Genomic DNA, 18,552 nt, shown 5'->3' on the forward strand with positions numbered 1-18,552 from the left:
CAGTGCATTATTTATGATAGTACTTTTTGCTGAATTTCTAGTCTTCTACTATGTCCTGCTTTGTTTTGTGAAAAACAAACTATTAGATCCTTTGTTGAGAACATTTGGATTATTGTTTTCTTTAATAAGTATCCGTGGCTCCATAATACATCCTTATTGTCCAATTTGTTACTTTGTATTAAGTTTTGAAGTTAGTACTGCAGTTAGTTTATTTTATACATCCAACAACTGAGTTATATTTGGATGTTATTTAACCAATCCAGCTCACTAAATAATTGTCCAATAAAGCAGAATGGTCTAAACATTTAGAAATGGATAGCAAAAGTACTGATCCTAACCACTGATTTTAGTAAGCCAGATAATTCTAGCATGCTTAGGTACTGAATGTGTAAGTAACTTAAAACCCTACCAATGTGACTTCTAAATCAAACACAGTAGAGTTGGAAAACCGGCAGTTAAAATTGCTGTGGCCTCCTGCCACCTTTACCAGGTGGGAATTCAATTTATCGGTGCCGTTTCCTGCTGGAAAACCCGCTCCAAGTTAAATTGGAAGACCAGTAATTCATAGGAAAGCTGGAGGAGAGTATTTAGGAGATTCAACTTCAACTTGCACTCACATAGCACCTTTAACACAGAAAACATCCCAAGGTGCTTTACAGAGGCTTCATCAGAACAAAAATGGATGCTGAGCCAAAGAAAGAGACATTAGTAGAAGTGACCAAAAGCTTGGTCAAAAAGATGGGTTTTAAGGACGATCTTAAAGGAGGCAAGGGAGGTGGAAAGATTTATGGAGGGAATCTCAGAATGTGGGGCCTAGGGGGCTGAAGACACGGCCGCCAGTGGTGGGGCAAAGGGAGGAGGGATGCACAAGCGGTTAGAGTCAGAAGAACAGGGAGTTCGCGAGCAGTTGTAGGACCGGAGGAGGTTACAAAGATAGGGAGGAGCGAGACTATGGAGGGACTTAAACATGAGGATGAGAATTTAAAATTTGAGGCTTTGGTGGACCAGGAGCCAATGTAAGTCAGTGAGATGGATGAATGGGACTTAGTGCCGATTAGAATATGGTCAGCAGAGTTTTGAAAGTTTATGGAGGATGGGAGGCTGGCCAGGAGAACATTGGCATAATCAAATCTGGAAGTGCAAAGGCATGGATGAGGGTTTCAGCTGCAGTAGGGCTGAGGTAAGGGCAGAAGCAGATGATGTGTTGAAAGTGGAAGTAAGCTGCCTTCATGATGGAGAAGATATCGGGTTAGAAACTGATCTCAGGGTTGAATAGGAAGCCAAAGTTGCAAAAAGTCTAGTTCAGCCAGTGGCTGGGAGGGGGATGGAATCAATAGCAAGGGTACAGAGTTTGCAGTGGAGGCCGAAGAGGATGGTTTTGGTCTTCCCAATGTTTAACTGGAGAAAAGTGTGGTGACATCAGCGTACATGTGGAAACTGACCCCAAATCTATGGATGATGTGCCAAGGGGCAGCATGTAGATGAGGAGGTGGTCAGAGATAGCTTTGCCAGTGATAAAGATAATGGGAATTGAGAGACCATGAGAGATGGCAAGGTCAAGTGGGTGGCCGTGAACATGGTTCGGAGAGTTTATATGGAGGGGGAGGTTTGGGGAGAACAGAAGGGCAATGAATTCAGAGGAGAGAATTCAAAGAGGTGAGATGGAGAAGTCACCAAGGATATGGAGTTTCACAGTACAGATGCTGTGAAAGGAAAGGAAGGAGGATATCTCGGAGAGAAACTCGGGATAGGGCTTGGGGGGAGCAATAGAGAATGATGATTTAAAGGAGAGGCAATAGGGCTGGAACAAGATGTGATTTTCGAAGAAGGAGAAGATGCCAGAATAGTAAAGGAGAGAATACGGTGTGATTTGGAGATATGGACCACACTGTTACTGCGGCAGATTGTGTGGGACAGGTGGTGCAAAGTATAACCAAGTGGGGAGACTTCTGTAAGGGGCAAGTTCCTGCCACCCGCAAGCCAAGTTTCAGTCAATGTAATGGTGTCCATGCAATCATCCACAATAAGATTGTGGATGGCAAGGGCCTTGTTTGTGAGTGAGCAAACATTCTGGAGGGAAATACTGAGAGGGGCAGTGATTGCTGATCTGTTGGCAGAATCCTAGGGGGCTCTGATGGAGTGAGCGGGATGGGAAGGATAGCCCCAGCTGGCATGATGGAGAGAAAGGTTGGAGAGAGAGGAGGATGGGACATTTGGGTTGCTGCTCATAAGCAGGCAGTGACAGGTGCCTCACTGGGCCCTGTGGAAAATGCCAAGAGGCAGAGAGGGCGACTCTGGGCTTATTCAAGGGGAGTTTCAAGTTTGGGATGGTGGCAGGAGAGTAGGAAGGCAGAGGAGTGGCGATGGGTTGGGGTAGGGGTAGCCGAGAGGAGAGAAATGAAAGATTGCATGACTGTGTGAGAGGAAGGGTAGGAGATAGGAGAGAAGGGCCAAAGAGGGGCCAAGTGAAAAAAAGAAAGGGATATAGAAGTAATGGGCTCAGATCCTGAGCAACAGCCAAAATGCAAATACGAATATGCAGAGGGAATTCAGGTTACATGGGCATGGCATAGATTAGGAGAGAAATGTCCTGGTCAGAAACAGAAGACAGGAAGGACAATCTCAGAGTCCAAAGTTAAAGCCTGAGGTCCTGTGGTGAGATGAAGTCGACTTGTAGATTTTCATTATGTTAAGATCCAGTCACATTATTTCAGTTCATGTAAGATTAATTCTATAAAACTCCATCAAATGATTGCTCGAAGGTAATTTTCAAAGCACTCCTTCCACGACACACAGGCACCAGGTTTATGTATAGTTTGAACATATTTCCTGTTTGGCTCATGTTGACAAAACTCATGCTTAAATAATAAAAGTAATGTATATCCTATGTTGGACAGAGCTTTTTTTTCTGCTTCTTTGATATGCAGTAACTCTGTAATTATTTGTAGAGTTCAAAGGAAATGATGTCTTAATATGTTCTAACCTTTAAAAGAAGTTAATTTGCTGTAATTATGTAATCTCTGCAAAATGTAAGATGGCTGAATGAAGATTAACCCTAGGGGAAATAAACATACTCCAGTCATTTCCACGGGGGTTCTCCCGGTCTCCCAGAGCAACTTCAGCCAGAAGATAGGTGGAATCCCCGGGGAAGTCAATGGAATGGAAATCAGACAGGTTCTGTAATGGGCGGGAGATCCACTCGGCCAGATTATCACCCATGCAGTGAAGATGCAAAATTTACCCTTTTTGTTTTAAAACATCTTATTACTTCTTGGTTTTCTCTCCGTATCTCTCTCCTCCAGAATACAATGCAGGATATTGTTCAATCAGCGCTGGCAGCCCTCAATTAGGTAGCTGTTCTTTGTGGATGAACTTAGGCAGTGCTTATTGCCAGGCTATTTGACCTTGAGGACAATCACTGTCAAGCTATATCTTGTTCCTTACTTGGTGTCCCTAGATGCATAATTTCTAGCAATCGGGAGCAGAAATCCAATCCGACATTGTTCCTCTCCCAGCCTAGCCCAGAGGCCAAGTTTAGCATTTCTCTACAGCTGCCTTGACTAAGATCAGCTAATTTGGCACAGACAATGCATCGAACTTGGGGCCTTCCTGGTCTGTATGGCTCAATGTCACTCCACATGGTAAGCCGACTGAGCCACAGGAGGAGCCATTTTGTAGCTCTTTCAATCTTTGCACAACGAGGTCCAATTTCAAAACCAAAGAAATTGGATCAAACTATTTTTTAGGCATCTTTGGCAGCCACCTAAAACAGGCATTATGCCCCTTACGTCTGTAAATAAGGCACCTAACGCTTGTTTTAGGACCCCTCTGCTAAACTGGGTAGTGCGGACCTGCCTGAAGATTCTTCAGCAGCTACTGCGGCCACTACCAAAGGGTTAGTTTAAAAAGTATGCAATCGTTTTTTAAAAAAACGTTGCTATGGAGCCGGAGGAGCAGGAGTGTTCCTCCTCCCGGGGCATACCTTCGGGCCGCTGCCAGCAAGCAAAAGAAGTCCAAAATTCATCTTTTCAAAAGGGCGAGTTGCCTGTGGAGGCGTAACAGGCCCCAGCAGCTTGGCCAAATATATTAATGAGGTCTGAGGCCCAATTTCAGGCCAGCCTGAGGCCTTCCACTTTCAGGTGTGCGCTGATGGTGCGCTGCTGATTATGCATCCAAAAACGGGCCACAACCAATTTTTACCCCACTGTGTTCTCACAATCTCTTTAATAGCCAATTCAATTTTGTGCTTGACATTTAAATTTAAAAAGTAGTTTGACTGAAACATTTGTGTTGTTTCGTATATCAAGATAACTAATTTGTCTTTCCTTTCAATAGAATGCTACAAAACAACCAGCTGAAGAGACTCCCCAGTGAAGCATTATGGGATCTTCCCAACCTCCAATCACTGTAAGTAGTCAAAAATTGCAACTAATAATTACAGGTTGGAATTGCCTGACCTCTGTGTCATCTGCATTCTGTAAAATTTGTTTTAGAGATGTTACCAGACCTGTCAAATCTCAGCTCTTTAGCAATGACACATTCATTTTAGTTCAAAATAGTGACCTATTTTGATGGATGTCACCATTAAACATAAACATACTTCCATGTGTTTAAATGGGCTTACAATTTGTCATGTGCTTTGTGACCATAAATCTCACTCCAAGCATGTGAAGAGCATTCCATACCATTGACGAGCTTGTTACTATTTTGTACTGAGTAAAACTGACTCCACATGTTTATTAAAAGTCATGTTTTATGAATAATATAAGATATTAAAATCAAATGATTCATCATTGTCTTCCAAAGACAGCTTTTATTTAATTACATTGGGACAAAAAAAAACCTAAATGAATGAATTGCATTTGGAAAAAAGAACAGTGCACACATATTTAGCATCCCTGGCATTACATTTTTGTGACTTCAAATGTACAGCACAACTCTTATAATCTTCAAATGCATAATGCAATTAAAGCAATACATCAGGGAATGCTGTGTATACAGAAACATAAACTGTCTTCAATTCCTAGGCAATTTAGTCCAGCCTTTTATAGGGCCCCTTAATTGACCAATTAACCCATTGGCAAAAAACTGCCACTGTTTTTCAGTCATTCTCTTTTTCACGTACTCTATTACTTCTCACATGACAATTATATATTCTTGCACCCTTGCTACTGATATGAGGCTTATGTGCATATGTATTCCATTTTACAAGAACAAACTTCTGTATAAACAAGAAGAATGCACTATTTGGGGAATAGATATTATAGCTGAATATGACCAAATGTTCTTTCTTAGTAGTTCACTAGTTTAATTTGCAAAAGTAGAGAATAAAGATAAAGAGGTGCTATTTCAATCAACCTACAATTCGAGAAAGCTTTCCATGTAACAGTAAACTGTACCCAGACAGGAAAATAGGATAACATTCACATGCTCAATAAACAAACATCGCCTTCATTACACTTGATACCATTCAAGGGCACTGCTTCCAAAATCAGATAAGAATGAATGTAAAAACTAGGCTGTAGATAACAATACCCACATCAAGCAATGAACTACAATAAACATTGTTGTGTCTCCTTTCTCCTTGTTTTTAACGCAACTTGTGATGGGCCCCGGTTATCTTTTTGTTCTAAATAAACAGTAATGCCTTTGTGTTCAAACCAAAGTTGAATGCCAAATTTTCACTCAGTTCTTGAGAGGCTGATGAAACTATTTTGAATTTTCTGTGTTGAGCCTATTAGGATATATTCGGTTGGACAACACCCAGAGCCAGCTACTTTGGGGCTTTGAGCATGAGGTTGCTGGTTGAGAACACCTGATTCTGCATTTGGATTCCCCAATTCTTGGTCAAACTTACCCCCAAAAAATGTTTTAATTTAATTAACGCAGCTTTGCCTTGAAAATAGCTTGGCTCAGTACTACAAATAAATTGTTGCTGTTCATTTCTTTTCATCGACTTTAAAATGATTGAATTGTACAACATGCCCACAGCATAGTACATGTCATGATCTTGGATTTTTTTTTAAGGAGTTGGTGATGTTTCCAATAACCTAAAATGCACAGTGATCCTTTAGAGCCATTTTTATGGTTCTTTTACTCCAAATAGCTGGTCTCATCAATGGGCCAGAAATCGGGCAGAGCAGTGAGGCAAGGCTCACCCCACCTCCTGGGAATTAATTAACGAGAATACTGACTGCGGGCTCTGTGGCGTCGAATTGCTTGAATTTGAACTTTAAACAAAATGTCCGCTATCAACCCAGCCTCTGAGCAGCGTGAGTTGCCGCGCGGCTGGAGACGTCTGTGAGGAGAAGACACCCCCACAAAATCTGACAGGAAGAGAAGTCATGCCCACAGATTCAGGCTGCATTGCTCAAACAGGCAGGCAGACTTCATTCATTTAAAGTTAATATTCTGTATGCCATTGTAAATAAATTTTTGATTATTTTAACAAAAGCCAAAGAAATAATTTAATTAAATTAAAGAGACAAAATGGAAAGTAAAAAAAATGTTTTAATTACATTTTTTTTTAAATGACCAAAAACTATTAAAATAAGGAGTAATACGAGACTCCACGTTTTTAAAAGTAAATTTTTAGTAGTTTGGCAGTCATTAAGACTAACCACACTGTTAAAACTTAGTTTAGACCTGGTATGTTTAAGTATACCTGTTTGGTGGCGTAATTAGTTACTTTCCAGCTGGGCAGATAAGCGAGTTTGCGCTTTTTCAATGATTCCTCTGATTGCAGCGTGTGACGGCCCTTCGAAGCTGTCATTTTGCAGGTGAACCACTAGGAGCAAGTTGACTATTTCCGCGTTGCACTGCGCATGTGCAGACACTGGAACTTGCTCCTTTAATTCACCACTAAACACCGAGAGTGCTGTTGAGCTCCTCCATTATTTCGGGTGCGATTTCTGGCCCAACATTATTTCCCTGCATTCCATTCAGTAAATGTGCCTAATTTACTGTAGTTTATAGGACAAAGATAACAATTTCTGGAGCAATGCGGAATGTCTTCCAACTTAATTTTAAAACACAGTTACAAAAAGTCTTCTTTTATGGAAATTTAAACCACAAAATGTGGGTCGAACAGTAGAAGTGAAAGCTTTGTTTTCCTTCTGTTGGGTTCCATTAGTTACAAGTTCTTTAAATACATCTGGCAGAAAATGGCCAATCAAGATACACATGATGCTGGCTTCACACTTCTCACATAGTTAGAAGAGTTGAAAAAGGCATTAATTCAGCTCGTTACTAAAACAGAAGCAAAATGCAGTGCTAGGACAAAAACAACCTTAAATTTTAGTTTACTGACAGATTCTGTTGTAGATTCTGTTCTGTTGGTTAATGTATGCAGCCCTCACCCAAAACCTGCTAACAGCCCATTTCTAATGAGAAACAATAACAGTATGAGAAGGCAGTAAAGACATACTTCATGTACACTTGTTATTTCGTCTTGGGTTCAATTTACACATGTCTATTGAAAATGAAGAACTTTTTGTTTTGGAGCTATTACTACCGAGTATTTGACAAGAACGTGCAATGTTTTATGTATTTGGGAGTTGGCAAAAGGTGCTGGGAGGTAGAGGGGTAAATTTTAACCCCGAAGGACGGGGTCGGAGTGGCAGTAAAAATTTTTAAAGTTTGGAGCGAGAATGAATCCCGGCTCCAACCGGCCGACTTCCTCATTTCACTCAGAAACCTGGAAGTCCCGCCGGCTAATTAAAGGGGCAATTAAGGTATTTGAAGTAGTTAAGGGAATTAAAGTATGGTGTATTGAGGCAGACAAATGATTTTAACTGTATCTGAACATGTCTCCCGTGGCCTCTGAAACACGGCATGGAAACGAAGGCAAGTAGCAGCCGGCAGCCATTTGGACCTTGAAACCAGTGAATGACACATGTGAAGGAAAGGTGAGTTTTTGCAGCAGGGCAATCAGTTCTCTCAGACAAACCTTTGACTGGGAGTTCTTGGTGTTTGGACTGAGATTTCTTTTTTCACACTCAGAATTCTTGTGTTTGCACGTATTTACCTACATTTTGGACCCCCTCAAACTGACACCATCAAAATGGGGGGTGTGCAATGAATTTATTCAGCAGTAAATCTGAGGAGGAGGCACATCACCATCCATGGCAGGCATGGTGTGCAGTTCTGGGAGTTGCAGCTCCACAAGACAGAGGTGCACCACAAGGACCTGCAGAAGAGCAGAGAGGGGACCAACGGAGGGGCTGAGGTCACAGGAGGCACTACCCACGTGAGAGGGTCTACAGGCAGAGGCTGAGCTTCTTGACCTCTCTGAGGAGCAGTGCCCACAAAGGCTCAGATTGAGTCGCCAGATGGCCGCAGACATCTGCAGGCTCCTTCATGCAGAGCTGCTCCCGGATGGGCCTGGTGGGCACACATTGCCTGTCGCAGTTAAAGTCACCGCTGCCCTCAACTTCTTCACCTCCGGATCCTTCCAGGGTGCCACCGGTGACATCACTAGGATCTCTTAGTCGTCTGAACATAAGTGTATACGGAAGGTCATGGATGGCTTGTTTGCCAGGGCACCTGACTACGTCAGCTTCCCCATCGACGACATCATCCAGACTGAGAGGCCAGTGGGTTTCCACTCTCTGGCTGGCTTCCCACGGGTACAGGGCGCAATTCATTGCACACACATCGCAATCTGAACACCTACACATAAGCCAGGACTGTTCATCAACCGAAAGGGATATCATTCCATTAATGCGCAGCTGGTTTGCGACCACCGGATGAGATTTCTGCAGGTGTGTGCCAAATTCTCTGGCAGCTTCCATGATTCCTTCATTCTGCGCGAATCCAATATCCCGGCCCTCTTCCATGCACAAGACAGACTTAAGGGCTGGCTCCTTGGAGCCAAGGGATACTCCCTGCAGACTGGGCTCATGACACCTGTGAGGGAACCCCACCAGCGAGGCACTGCAACGGTACAACGGCAGTCACATCACCACTGGGCCTGTCATTGAACTAGTCATAGGAATGCTCAAGATGCACTTCAGGTGCCTGGATTGATCTGGGGGAGCCCTGCAGCACTCACCGAGGGTGTGTAGAATAATAGTCGTGTGTTGTAACCTGCACAACATCGCTCAACAGAGCGGTCCCATGCGCTCATGAAGCAGCTGCACCTGCCATCAACATTGAAGAAGACGAGGAGGAGGAGGAGTGGGATGATGGACGAACCATCGGCAGAGCAGCATCTCACCTGGCTGCTCGTGATGCCTGGGAGTCACTCATATCTGATAGATTCCCATAGGGAGATCTGCAAAGTGAAAATAGTCAAGGACTCGGACAGCCAGGAACAACCACAACCACCACCAACACCAGCAACCCCCTCCCATCCCCCACCCCCAGCAAGGTTGCACAAAACAGTCCTACAACCAAACATACACCCATTGTTAACGCACCCATTGGGTGGAATCAAGTCTCACCATACATGATGAAGCACATGAAAGGGCGCTTTCACAAAAGGGACACCAGAATGGACAAGATGTGGCATTGATGGTTGAGAAGCAAAACATTTAATGTGCATTTAACCAAAACCAAATATAAATGAAAAACATGACATTCTGTCCGACACCCTTGTGCACACCCTTGGTGATTACAAAATCTTAAACTTCCTCTTCCTACCGCTTCTACGTGGTGTATGCCCTGTGGCTGCAGCAGAGGTACTGACAGCTTGCTCAGGTTCATGCCTGGACTGCTTAGATGATTTCGGCCTACGATCTCTGGGGTTTGGAGTCTCTGAGGGCCCCGCCAAAGACTGCTCCACCTGCACCCGTGCAAGGACAGATTCAGCCATCGGGAGAGGAAGCAGCAATGCAGGTACCGGTTGTGGTGGGGTGGGGGGGAGTCACCGGGTGAGGCCTGGGGGCACCTTGAGTGGAGTCCCCACTTCCATGTCCCCTTTCGCCATCATCCCTCTCCTGGGCCAGGGTCACATCACTCCTACCGCTCTGCTGGACAACAGTTTGGAAGATATATGTGATGCCTTGTCAAAAGGCCAGTGCTAATGTTTCTGTCTTCCTGTTTAAGGCGACAACATGTCGTTCACCCTGTGTCTGCACGGCCGTTGCCAGGATCTGAATGGACTCATTTGTGAGCCATGCATGAAGCACAATGAATGCTACCGTTCCCTCCATCGCAGACATTCCTGCACTTACCTGCACCGCCAGTCCACTAATGCTGGAGGTGGACTCCTCCATCCTCTGTGCTAATGTGGAGACTAAGCGTAGCAAGTCTTCAAGTATGTCACAAAGGTATGTCTGTACCTCTATCATTCTCCTTTTCGAGGATGGTCCCCGGGTTTAGCATCTGTGTCAAGCTGGGCAGAGCTTGGAGAGGATTGCACCCACCGATGCAGACTCTCCACGGCTGCCCCTGCCACCAGTATCTGCTGTTGCTCACTTGTGTGTGGTAACTCACCAGGTAACAACCCAACTACTTCTCTAATAGGACCCACTGAGGTGTGAGTATTTGTGCTGGTGCATGGCTCACTATGATGTGACCGTGCACCCTCAGAGGCAGGGATCTCCTCTGAAGAATCGCCCTCGTCCATGTCGTCACTCCTTGATGGCCCTGGAAGAGAACATACAGCAATATTAAGATTCATCACAGAAGTAATGTTGCGACGAGCAGACTGAGATGTGCAACAGTTCAAACATTCATAACATCAATTCATGTTGTGTGTGAGGGATGTTAAAGTTCTTTTTTTTTATTCGTTCATGGGATGTGGGCGTCGCTGGCGAGGCCAGCATTTATTGCCCATCCCTAATTGCGCTTGAGAAGGTGGTGGTGAGCCGCCTTCTTGAACCGCTGCAGTCCGTGTGGTGAAGGTTCTCCCACAGTGCTGTTAGGTAGGGAGTTCCAGGATTTTGACCCAGCAACGATGAAGGAAGGGCGATATATTTCCAAGTCGGGATGGTGTGTGACTTGAAGGGGAACATGCAGGTGGTGTTGTTCCCATGTGTCTACTGCCCTTGTCCTTCTAGGTGGTAGAGGTCGCGGGTTTGGGAGGTGCTGTCGAAGAAGCCTTGGCGAGTTGCTGCAATGCATCCTGTGGATGGTACACACTGCAGCCACAGTGTGCCGGTGGTGAAGGGAGTGAATGTTTAGGGTGGTGGATGGGGTGCCAATCAAGCGGGCTGCTTTGTCCTGGATGGTGTCGAGCTTCTTAAGTGTTGTTGGAGCTGCACTCATCCAGGCAAGTGGAGAGTATTCTATCACACTCCTGACTTGTGCCTTGTAGATGGTGGAAAGGCTTTGGGGAGTCAGGAGGTGAGTCACTCGTAGAATACCCAGCCTCTGACCTGCTCTTGTAGCCACAGTATTTATGTGGCTGGTCCAGTTAAGTTTCTGGTCAAAGGTGACCCCCAGGATGTTGATTGCGGGGGATTCAGCGATGGTAATGCCGTTGAATGTCAAGGGGAGGTGGTTAGACTCTCTCTTGTTGGAGATGGTCATTGCCCGGCACTTGTCTGGCACAAATGTTACTTGCCACTTATCAGCCCAAGCCTGGATGTTGTCCAGGTCTTGCTGCATGCGGGCATGGACTGCTTCATTATCTGAGGGGTTGCGAATGGACCTGAAGACTGTGCAATCATCAGCGAACATCCTCATTTCTGACCTTATGATGGAGGGAAGGTCATTGATGAAGCAGCTGAAGATGGTTGGGCTTAGGACACTGCCCTGAGGAACTCCTGCAGCAATGTCCTGGGGCTGAGATGATTGGCCTCCAACAACCACTACCATCTTCCTTTTTGCTAGGTATGACTTCAGCCACTGGAGAGTTTTCCCCCTGATTCCCATTGACTTCAATTTTACTAGGGGTCCTTGGTGACACACTCGGTCAAATGCTGCCTTGATGTCAAGGGCAGTCACTCTCACCTCACCTCTGGAATTCAGCTCTTTTGTCCATGTTTGGACCAAGGCTGTAAGTAGGTCTGGAGCCGAGTGGTCCTGACGGAACCCAAACTGAGCATCGGTGAGCAAGTTATTGGTGAGTAAATGCCGCTTGATAGCACTGTCAACGACAACTTCCATCACTTTGCTGATGATCTGTCACTGGATGTTTGCGGAGTGCCAGTCTCGGCATCTCCAACGGGCACCCCACTGCACAGGTACTCCACTATACGGCTAATTTCCAAGGCCTCCTTCTCCGCCTCTAAGAGCCACGATTTGTGGAGGCCCCCCTCCAGTCCGATTCCTCTCCTTTGCATTTTCCGCTCTCTCCTACAAGTCGAGAATGTGTGAGTGAGTGAGGGTGACAGGGTCACCCGATGGATACATAGCTCTGGGTCAGGCTGACAATGAATGAAATGCTTCAGAGGGTGACTGTCAGACAGATTGATCACATTACATCAGGATTATGGTGAGTGGGAGAGGAGGGTGCGCAAATGGGGAGAGTGAAGAAGTGCAGAGAAAGTGAACGTAACTTGACACTGAGCCTTAAATGGGTGTGAGGAGTGATGTGATGGAGTAGGCTTTGCAAGGCAGTGTGGTGTGAGGGGGGTAATGTTCACCGTGGAATGCAAGTGAATCAGTAACTGTATTCACTTTTCCTGACCTGGTTAGGTCATTAAATCGCTTCCTGCACTGCAGCCAAGACTGGCTGCACCTTGCTCCTACTGCTGACCTGTTCTGCCACCTCCAGCCGCGCCTTCTTGGTGGCAGAACCAGGTTTCTTCCTCCTGTCAGGTGGATATAACACCTGTCTCCTGCTTCTCACAGCAGCCAGTAGTATCTCCAGGGCGGCATCCGAGAACCTGGGTGCTGGCTTTCTTCTATGACGTTCCATTCTGCTTTTTACTCCATTCTCCTTCAAAATGCATTGTTGCAGTGGCTCTTTAAATAGTGGGCTTTAAATTGAGTCATGCGAGTGCGTGGAAGGCCCGCTGTGCAGCTTGTGGAAGCGAAACCCGGAAGTTGAATTAAGTGACATCAATTGAGTCGTGACTGCTCGGGTCAAAAGAATTTTCTGGGTTTCCAACCCGCTTATTGACCCACCCCCCGCTGAAATCCCACCTCATTATTAAAATCTGGGCTATGGTTTTTAAATTGGCTTCTGTCGAAAATCCCCAAAAGTCCCGAGCTGCCTGAAAAAATGTGTGTGTTCGTGTAAGGATAGAGAAATCTCAACTCTCTTGAAGATATGTGCAAATGTGCATTGCGTGCGTGTTGTGTGTGTGTGTTTGTGTGTGTGGTGGGGGTCTAAGCTCACCAGAGGCTTATGTGATTCTCATTCTGCCCTATGGCATTAAGGTAACTGGAAGAGGGAACCCCAGATTTAATTAGGGTCGGACAGGATATTTTAAATGGTCGGAACTCTACAGAAGCAAAAATGTGTTCCATTCAGTTGAATGTTACTTTCCAATTTTTTCCAGCTGTTTCTGTTCCATTAGTTTTCCGGACAATATGTACTGACCATGATATGTCCCACTCACTGCTGTTTCTCAGTAAACCATAATAATCACAATGGCTAATTCTTCTACAGTGAAGGCCATCGTGCATCGACAACATGGAGCACCACTGCTGCCAGCAAAATTTAATAAAGCAATCCCATAGAATTTACAGAGTATTATGCCAGTTATACTATACAGTTCACATCTTTGCAAAACAGTTTTGGTTTTGCATCAACACAAGCCCTGCAATGTAATTCAAGTCACCCAAATCACATTTAGGAAAACAGCTTGACACAACCTCAAGAAGCTAGACTTCCGTCACTTCATACCAGCTGCAATATAATCTTTCAAACTTCACCTTTAATCTGTTTATTGTTAGTAGAGAGCTAAGGGACACTTGACTCTCTGCAAATGTTAAAATGTAGCAGGCAGTTGGAGCTCTGTATTGTGTGCAGAGGCAGAGCTCCATTGTCGTTGCCCAGAGCTGGCTGTGTAACTCATGTCTGCCCATCCCGTATCATTCTCAACAGGTGCTGGTCCGTCGTATAACTCCGCCCTTGTATTATAACTAACAGATAGCCTGGAGTGAGTTCAAAGACAATAATCGAATCTCAAGGTTCAGCTACAAACCACGAGAGTGAATTAATTCATGATGTTGTCTGAACACCTTCAGTTAGATTACTGCTCTCAGGTGTTCCGCTAAAATGTCAACAACTGATTAAAGACTCAATTGAAACATGGATAAAGGAAGTGCTGATATCAAACTCCAGTTAAATAATAACTATAATTTCACAATGTTCTCAAGTCTTGTAATTAAGTTATGTAATAAACCATGTTGCTTATTCTGATTAAGCAGCATTTACCAGTCTGGCAGTAAGTTCCATATTTATATTTCTTGTGGCCCACTACAGAAGAGAGGAACAAATGTTTCATTTTGCTGCCAGAAACTTACCCTATTTAAAACTGTAATGTCTGGAATCATAATTATGCACAGTGAAGTGACTCAATAATGCATTACACAACAAAGAATAAAGATTTGTTCTGAAAAGCAATGCTTAAGCAAACTTCTTTTAAAGATCTTTGAAATCTTCTTTGTTTTACTGCCTATTATGTAAGTATTGTGCATCCAGCTTCTGTGATGGTTTAATGGTACAAAGCTGTACAGACCAGGAAGGTCTTGGGTTCAATCTCTGATTTGTTAGCTGATCTCACATGAAGAATGGTCATTTGGGCGATAGGCAGATAGTGCCCATAGAACTGAACCCAAGCAAGTGCCAGTGACTTCAGGGGAGGAGTGCAGGAAGCTGAAATGGTGTGTCTGTGTTACCCATAATTTGTTACCGTTAACACATCTGCATTAAAATCCAGCAGAAATTCTACATTTTTCACAACTATGGATACCAATCTGAGCCTATTTATTTACTGATTATACACCTAAGTAAAATAAAATATTTTCAATTAAAGAGATTAATCTTGTTAGGAACGTGAGCATTGCAAGATACAATTGGAAAGCTTTCCAAAGGCAGTTAAAAAATGTCCTTGCAGTTAATCACTATACATTGTCCAAAGTCAGTTTCTACCATTTGCAGACAAATTGAAATCAAATCAAGTTATCGTGATTCTTTAGTTTTTGTGCTGCCAAAGCTGTCATGTCCAATATATTGGTAATTTTGCATAAAGAATGTTCTGGGATTGTTGCACCCTGTCTAGATGTACAAAAGTAATCTTATGGGCTTTGCTTAAGTACATCAGCAGAGAGGGGAGGAACCAACAAGTACAGTGAGTGCAGAAAAAGCTAAGAGCAAAAAAAAAATGAAGGTCCATAATTTGCAACTTCTATTCACTGGAACTTATAACTTTGGTGGGGGGTGTAAAACAGGCAGTAGTGGATCGGCCGACAGAATACACCCTGTCCGAAGTCAATGGAAAGGAAAATCAAACAGTGTATATAATAGACAGCCATTTTGCGACCCGTCGAGGTTGAAAGATCCCCCCATTGTTTCTTTGTTAATATATCTTTGTAAAAGTCACTATTACAGAGACATTAAAAAAGCAAATTTAGTATCATAACCTAGTTCAAAGATAGTTGTCGTCTAAAATCCTTAGGCCAAATGTTCTGTCTGGTTGCACAAAATTGGGATATGCTGATGGTTGTTACCTATCTGTGATGTAATCAAAGACAAGAGAAGATTAATTTTCCTCCAGTCACTAATGTTGGTGAAAATGTTGAAAATAGTACAAAGTGGGGAAACCTGCCTTATATTTGCACCAACATTCTCATTTAACATTAGTGAATGGAAGAAAATACACCTCAACCAATTATTCATTCTCTCCTTCAGTAAAGAGGAGTGGAATGTTCTCAGTACATTATTGCACATAAACATACTGGCCTGGAATACACAAATAAAAGGGGCCCTGTCCATGCATATATAAATATTTTCTCCAATGTGTTTATGATCAAATTAAGTTAAGCAAGGGGGGAAAAAAACAGTCACGGCTTCCCTCCTGATCGCTATCGCGTGACCTGCTGGAAAGCGTGCGTTTGTGTATGTGGAAGTTAAGTGAGGTCAGGATCAGGCTAAGCTGTGACAATCTCTCTCAGTCGGATAGACACTCACTAGTGCGGCTCACGTATGAACAATAAATGCTTGGATGAAATACCAGTGGTGCCTGTGAAGCAAACTACAGTATGAATCAGTGCTTTCAGGAAAAGAAGGCAGAAAAATGAGAAAATTCAGGCTATAATCTAATACCATACAGTATGGATTTTACTTCAGTTTTTTGGGGGGTATCACTTTTGGTACCTGTAAAATTCAGGTTCTTAATGTTGAAGTCTGTTTCAGACACCTCAGGCTTCTATGCATTAACAAACATGTGAATGCCTTCCCACTCTATTGCTCTGTAGCAGGGATTACACGCAGCTTTCGTTATAATGGCAGAGATCAGACACAGACCCAAGCAGAAAAATCAGCCCAACAATGCTCCCAAAGTAAACCGATGTATTCCACGATGTATTCCCTGTCTTGACTGGCAGAGAAAACATAAGGAGAGGTTTTCTTGGATCTGCACCAGGGCATACTGGATTGCTTGGGTACAGCGAATATTGGAAAATCCAGTGGGTCAGAGTGCACACCTGTAAAGGAACCTGCCCGATTTCCTTGCACTTAAATTAATAGAGGAAAATACGGCAGGATCCTTTACAGGCATGTGCTCCAACCCGCCTGATTTTCTGATACCCACTGTGCCCAATTGACCCAGTGTGTCTGGGCGCAGCCACCAAGAAAAGCTCCCCTATAGTGTTGTACTATTAGATCGCCAGAGATCAGTTGTTTCCCCATCTACCAAGAACTTGGATGTTAAAAATGATGTCCATTTTTACAATAATTTTGGGTACGTATATACGAACAATGTCATTTCTTTTAAAGGGACAGCCACGTCTTATCCAGAAGTGGTCTGAACTGGACAGAATTTAGGTATTCAACAATTTGGTTGGGCACTTGTCCCTACCAGTTGATGCATTTACTAGTTTGGAGCTTCATTTTTGTTACAAATATCTCTTTCAGGCAGACTGTGGAATGAAATTGGAAAAGGGGGATTTGTGAATACAAGCCTTTCTTTTCTCTGAAGGAATGTAGACTTTTAAAAAAATTTTGAACACAAGTGTACATTTGTATATTGCCAATATAGTATTTTGGGAAAGGTGACTAGTTACGAATATCATGGTGCTGGCATTGGCATCACATCCCCAGTGCGCCTCTCCATTCCACATCACTTCAAGGCTATATCATAATATCATAAATAATTTGACCCCCCTCAATATTTCACCAGTACTTTTGCAAGGAATCTTTTTTAATAAATCCTAAGATCAAGACGTTAGAGTCTGTGTTCTGTCATTGCATTTCCTGCCAATATTTTTTTCCCCAAAGGTTTTGATTAGTAGAATTCATGGAAGTAAATTATGGCATTATAATAACTGACACTGTGGTAATGGTTGGGAACTTGAAAATGTGAACTTGTGGTTCAGACTGGTGGAATTGGCACAGTATGACATAAAAGTTAGCAATGTGCTAAGAATATCAAAGACTGGGTGGGAGCACTGTTTGTGGGCTAATCTGTCAAGTATGTGAGCACTGTGAGCTCCAGAGCTCTAATGACTGAGACTTTATTAACAGCCTTAAATCTTAATAAAAATCAACTATTGGAATGGGTCATTTTAATTTTACGTGTTTACAAAGTATTCTTGTTGTGCATACTAGAAATGTTGCTATTTTTGAATGCAACTTTTATGCTGGTAAATGATTTTATATCATATGCTGTCAAGAGTGAGAGGGTGACCCAGCACCACACCACAGCTAATGCCTTCTGCAGCTGGCAACTAGAATGCACTCAGAATCACAAGAGATCACTTCTGTTTTCTCTCCCCATTTCAAGACTCTGCTGAAGACCCACTTAACTCAATATGGCTCAGATTGGAAACTGAACAAGAATGGGACCTATATACATTGCTCATTCCATGGCTCTGGTTGTTGGTGCTCATTGCCACCTTGTCATTAACAGTAAGGCTTGTTTTCCATAGTAGTATGCAAAGGCCTATGATGTATGTGCAAAGCCAGTTTTCATGCGCTAACCATCTGCCAACTGGATGCTTGATATCTTGGAACTAAAGCACCAAAAATGTATAGAATTAAAAATATTTTAGACAATTTTAAACCCTGATAAAGCGATGAGAATATGTACATTTCCAATTTTTGCTGGTCAAGTGGGTTGCACCTGTCGTTTGGCAGTCTGATAGAGAGGGGAATGTAGCCGTGTTCCTGAAGCCTAAGAAAGCAATGTACACTGGCTTGGTTTGAGGGATTCTTTGGTTTCTAAATATGTGAACCTTCAACCTTCCAAAGCCAAAAGCAAAACCCGGTAACTTCTGAATACTCATTGCTAGTAAGTAGAATGAGCATTTAACTTCCTGGATATATGTCTTATCCTTCAACCACAATTAAAAGAATATAGGAACAAATAATTGTTCATTAGGCCTTGAGTGCCTTTTGAAAGAGACTCTGCTGAATATTGTATCTTTGATGGATTTAAATGGGAAGATTATTACTGGAACAAAGGTGCAATACAACTCAAATTCCCTTTGGCT

At 43.4% G+C, this 18,552-nt stretch overlaps 1 protein-coding gene across 2 annotated transcripts in view; it reads left to right on the top strand.

The window, feature by feature from the left end:
* Positions 1–18,552, top strand: part of LOC137344444 (leucine-rich repeat-containing G-protein coupled receptor 6) — a 210,760-nt gene that overhangs the window by 127,367 nt on the left and 64,841 nt on the right. For both annotated transcript variants that reach the window (XM_068007413.1, XM_068007414.1), the window contains exon 4: positions 4,336–4,407. In XM_068007413.1, the coding sequence (XP_067863514.1) occupies positions 4,336–4,407 (72 nt within the window). The remainder of the gene's footprint in view (positions 1–4,335; positions 4,408–18,552) is intronic.

This window comes from Heptranchias perlo, chromosome 27 (assembly GCF_035084215.1).
Source record: "Heptranchias perlo isolate sHepPer1 chromosome 27, sHepPer1.hap1, whole genome shotgun sequence".
In the NCBI taxonomy this organism is placed as follows: domain Eukaryota; kingdom Metazoa; phylum Chordata; class Chondrichthyes; order Hexanchiformes; family Hexanchidae; genus Heptranchias; species Heptranchias perlo.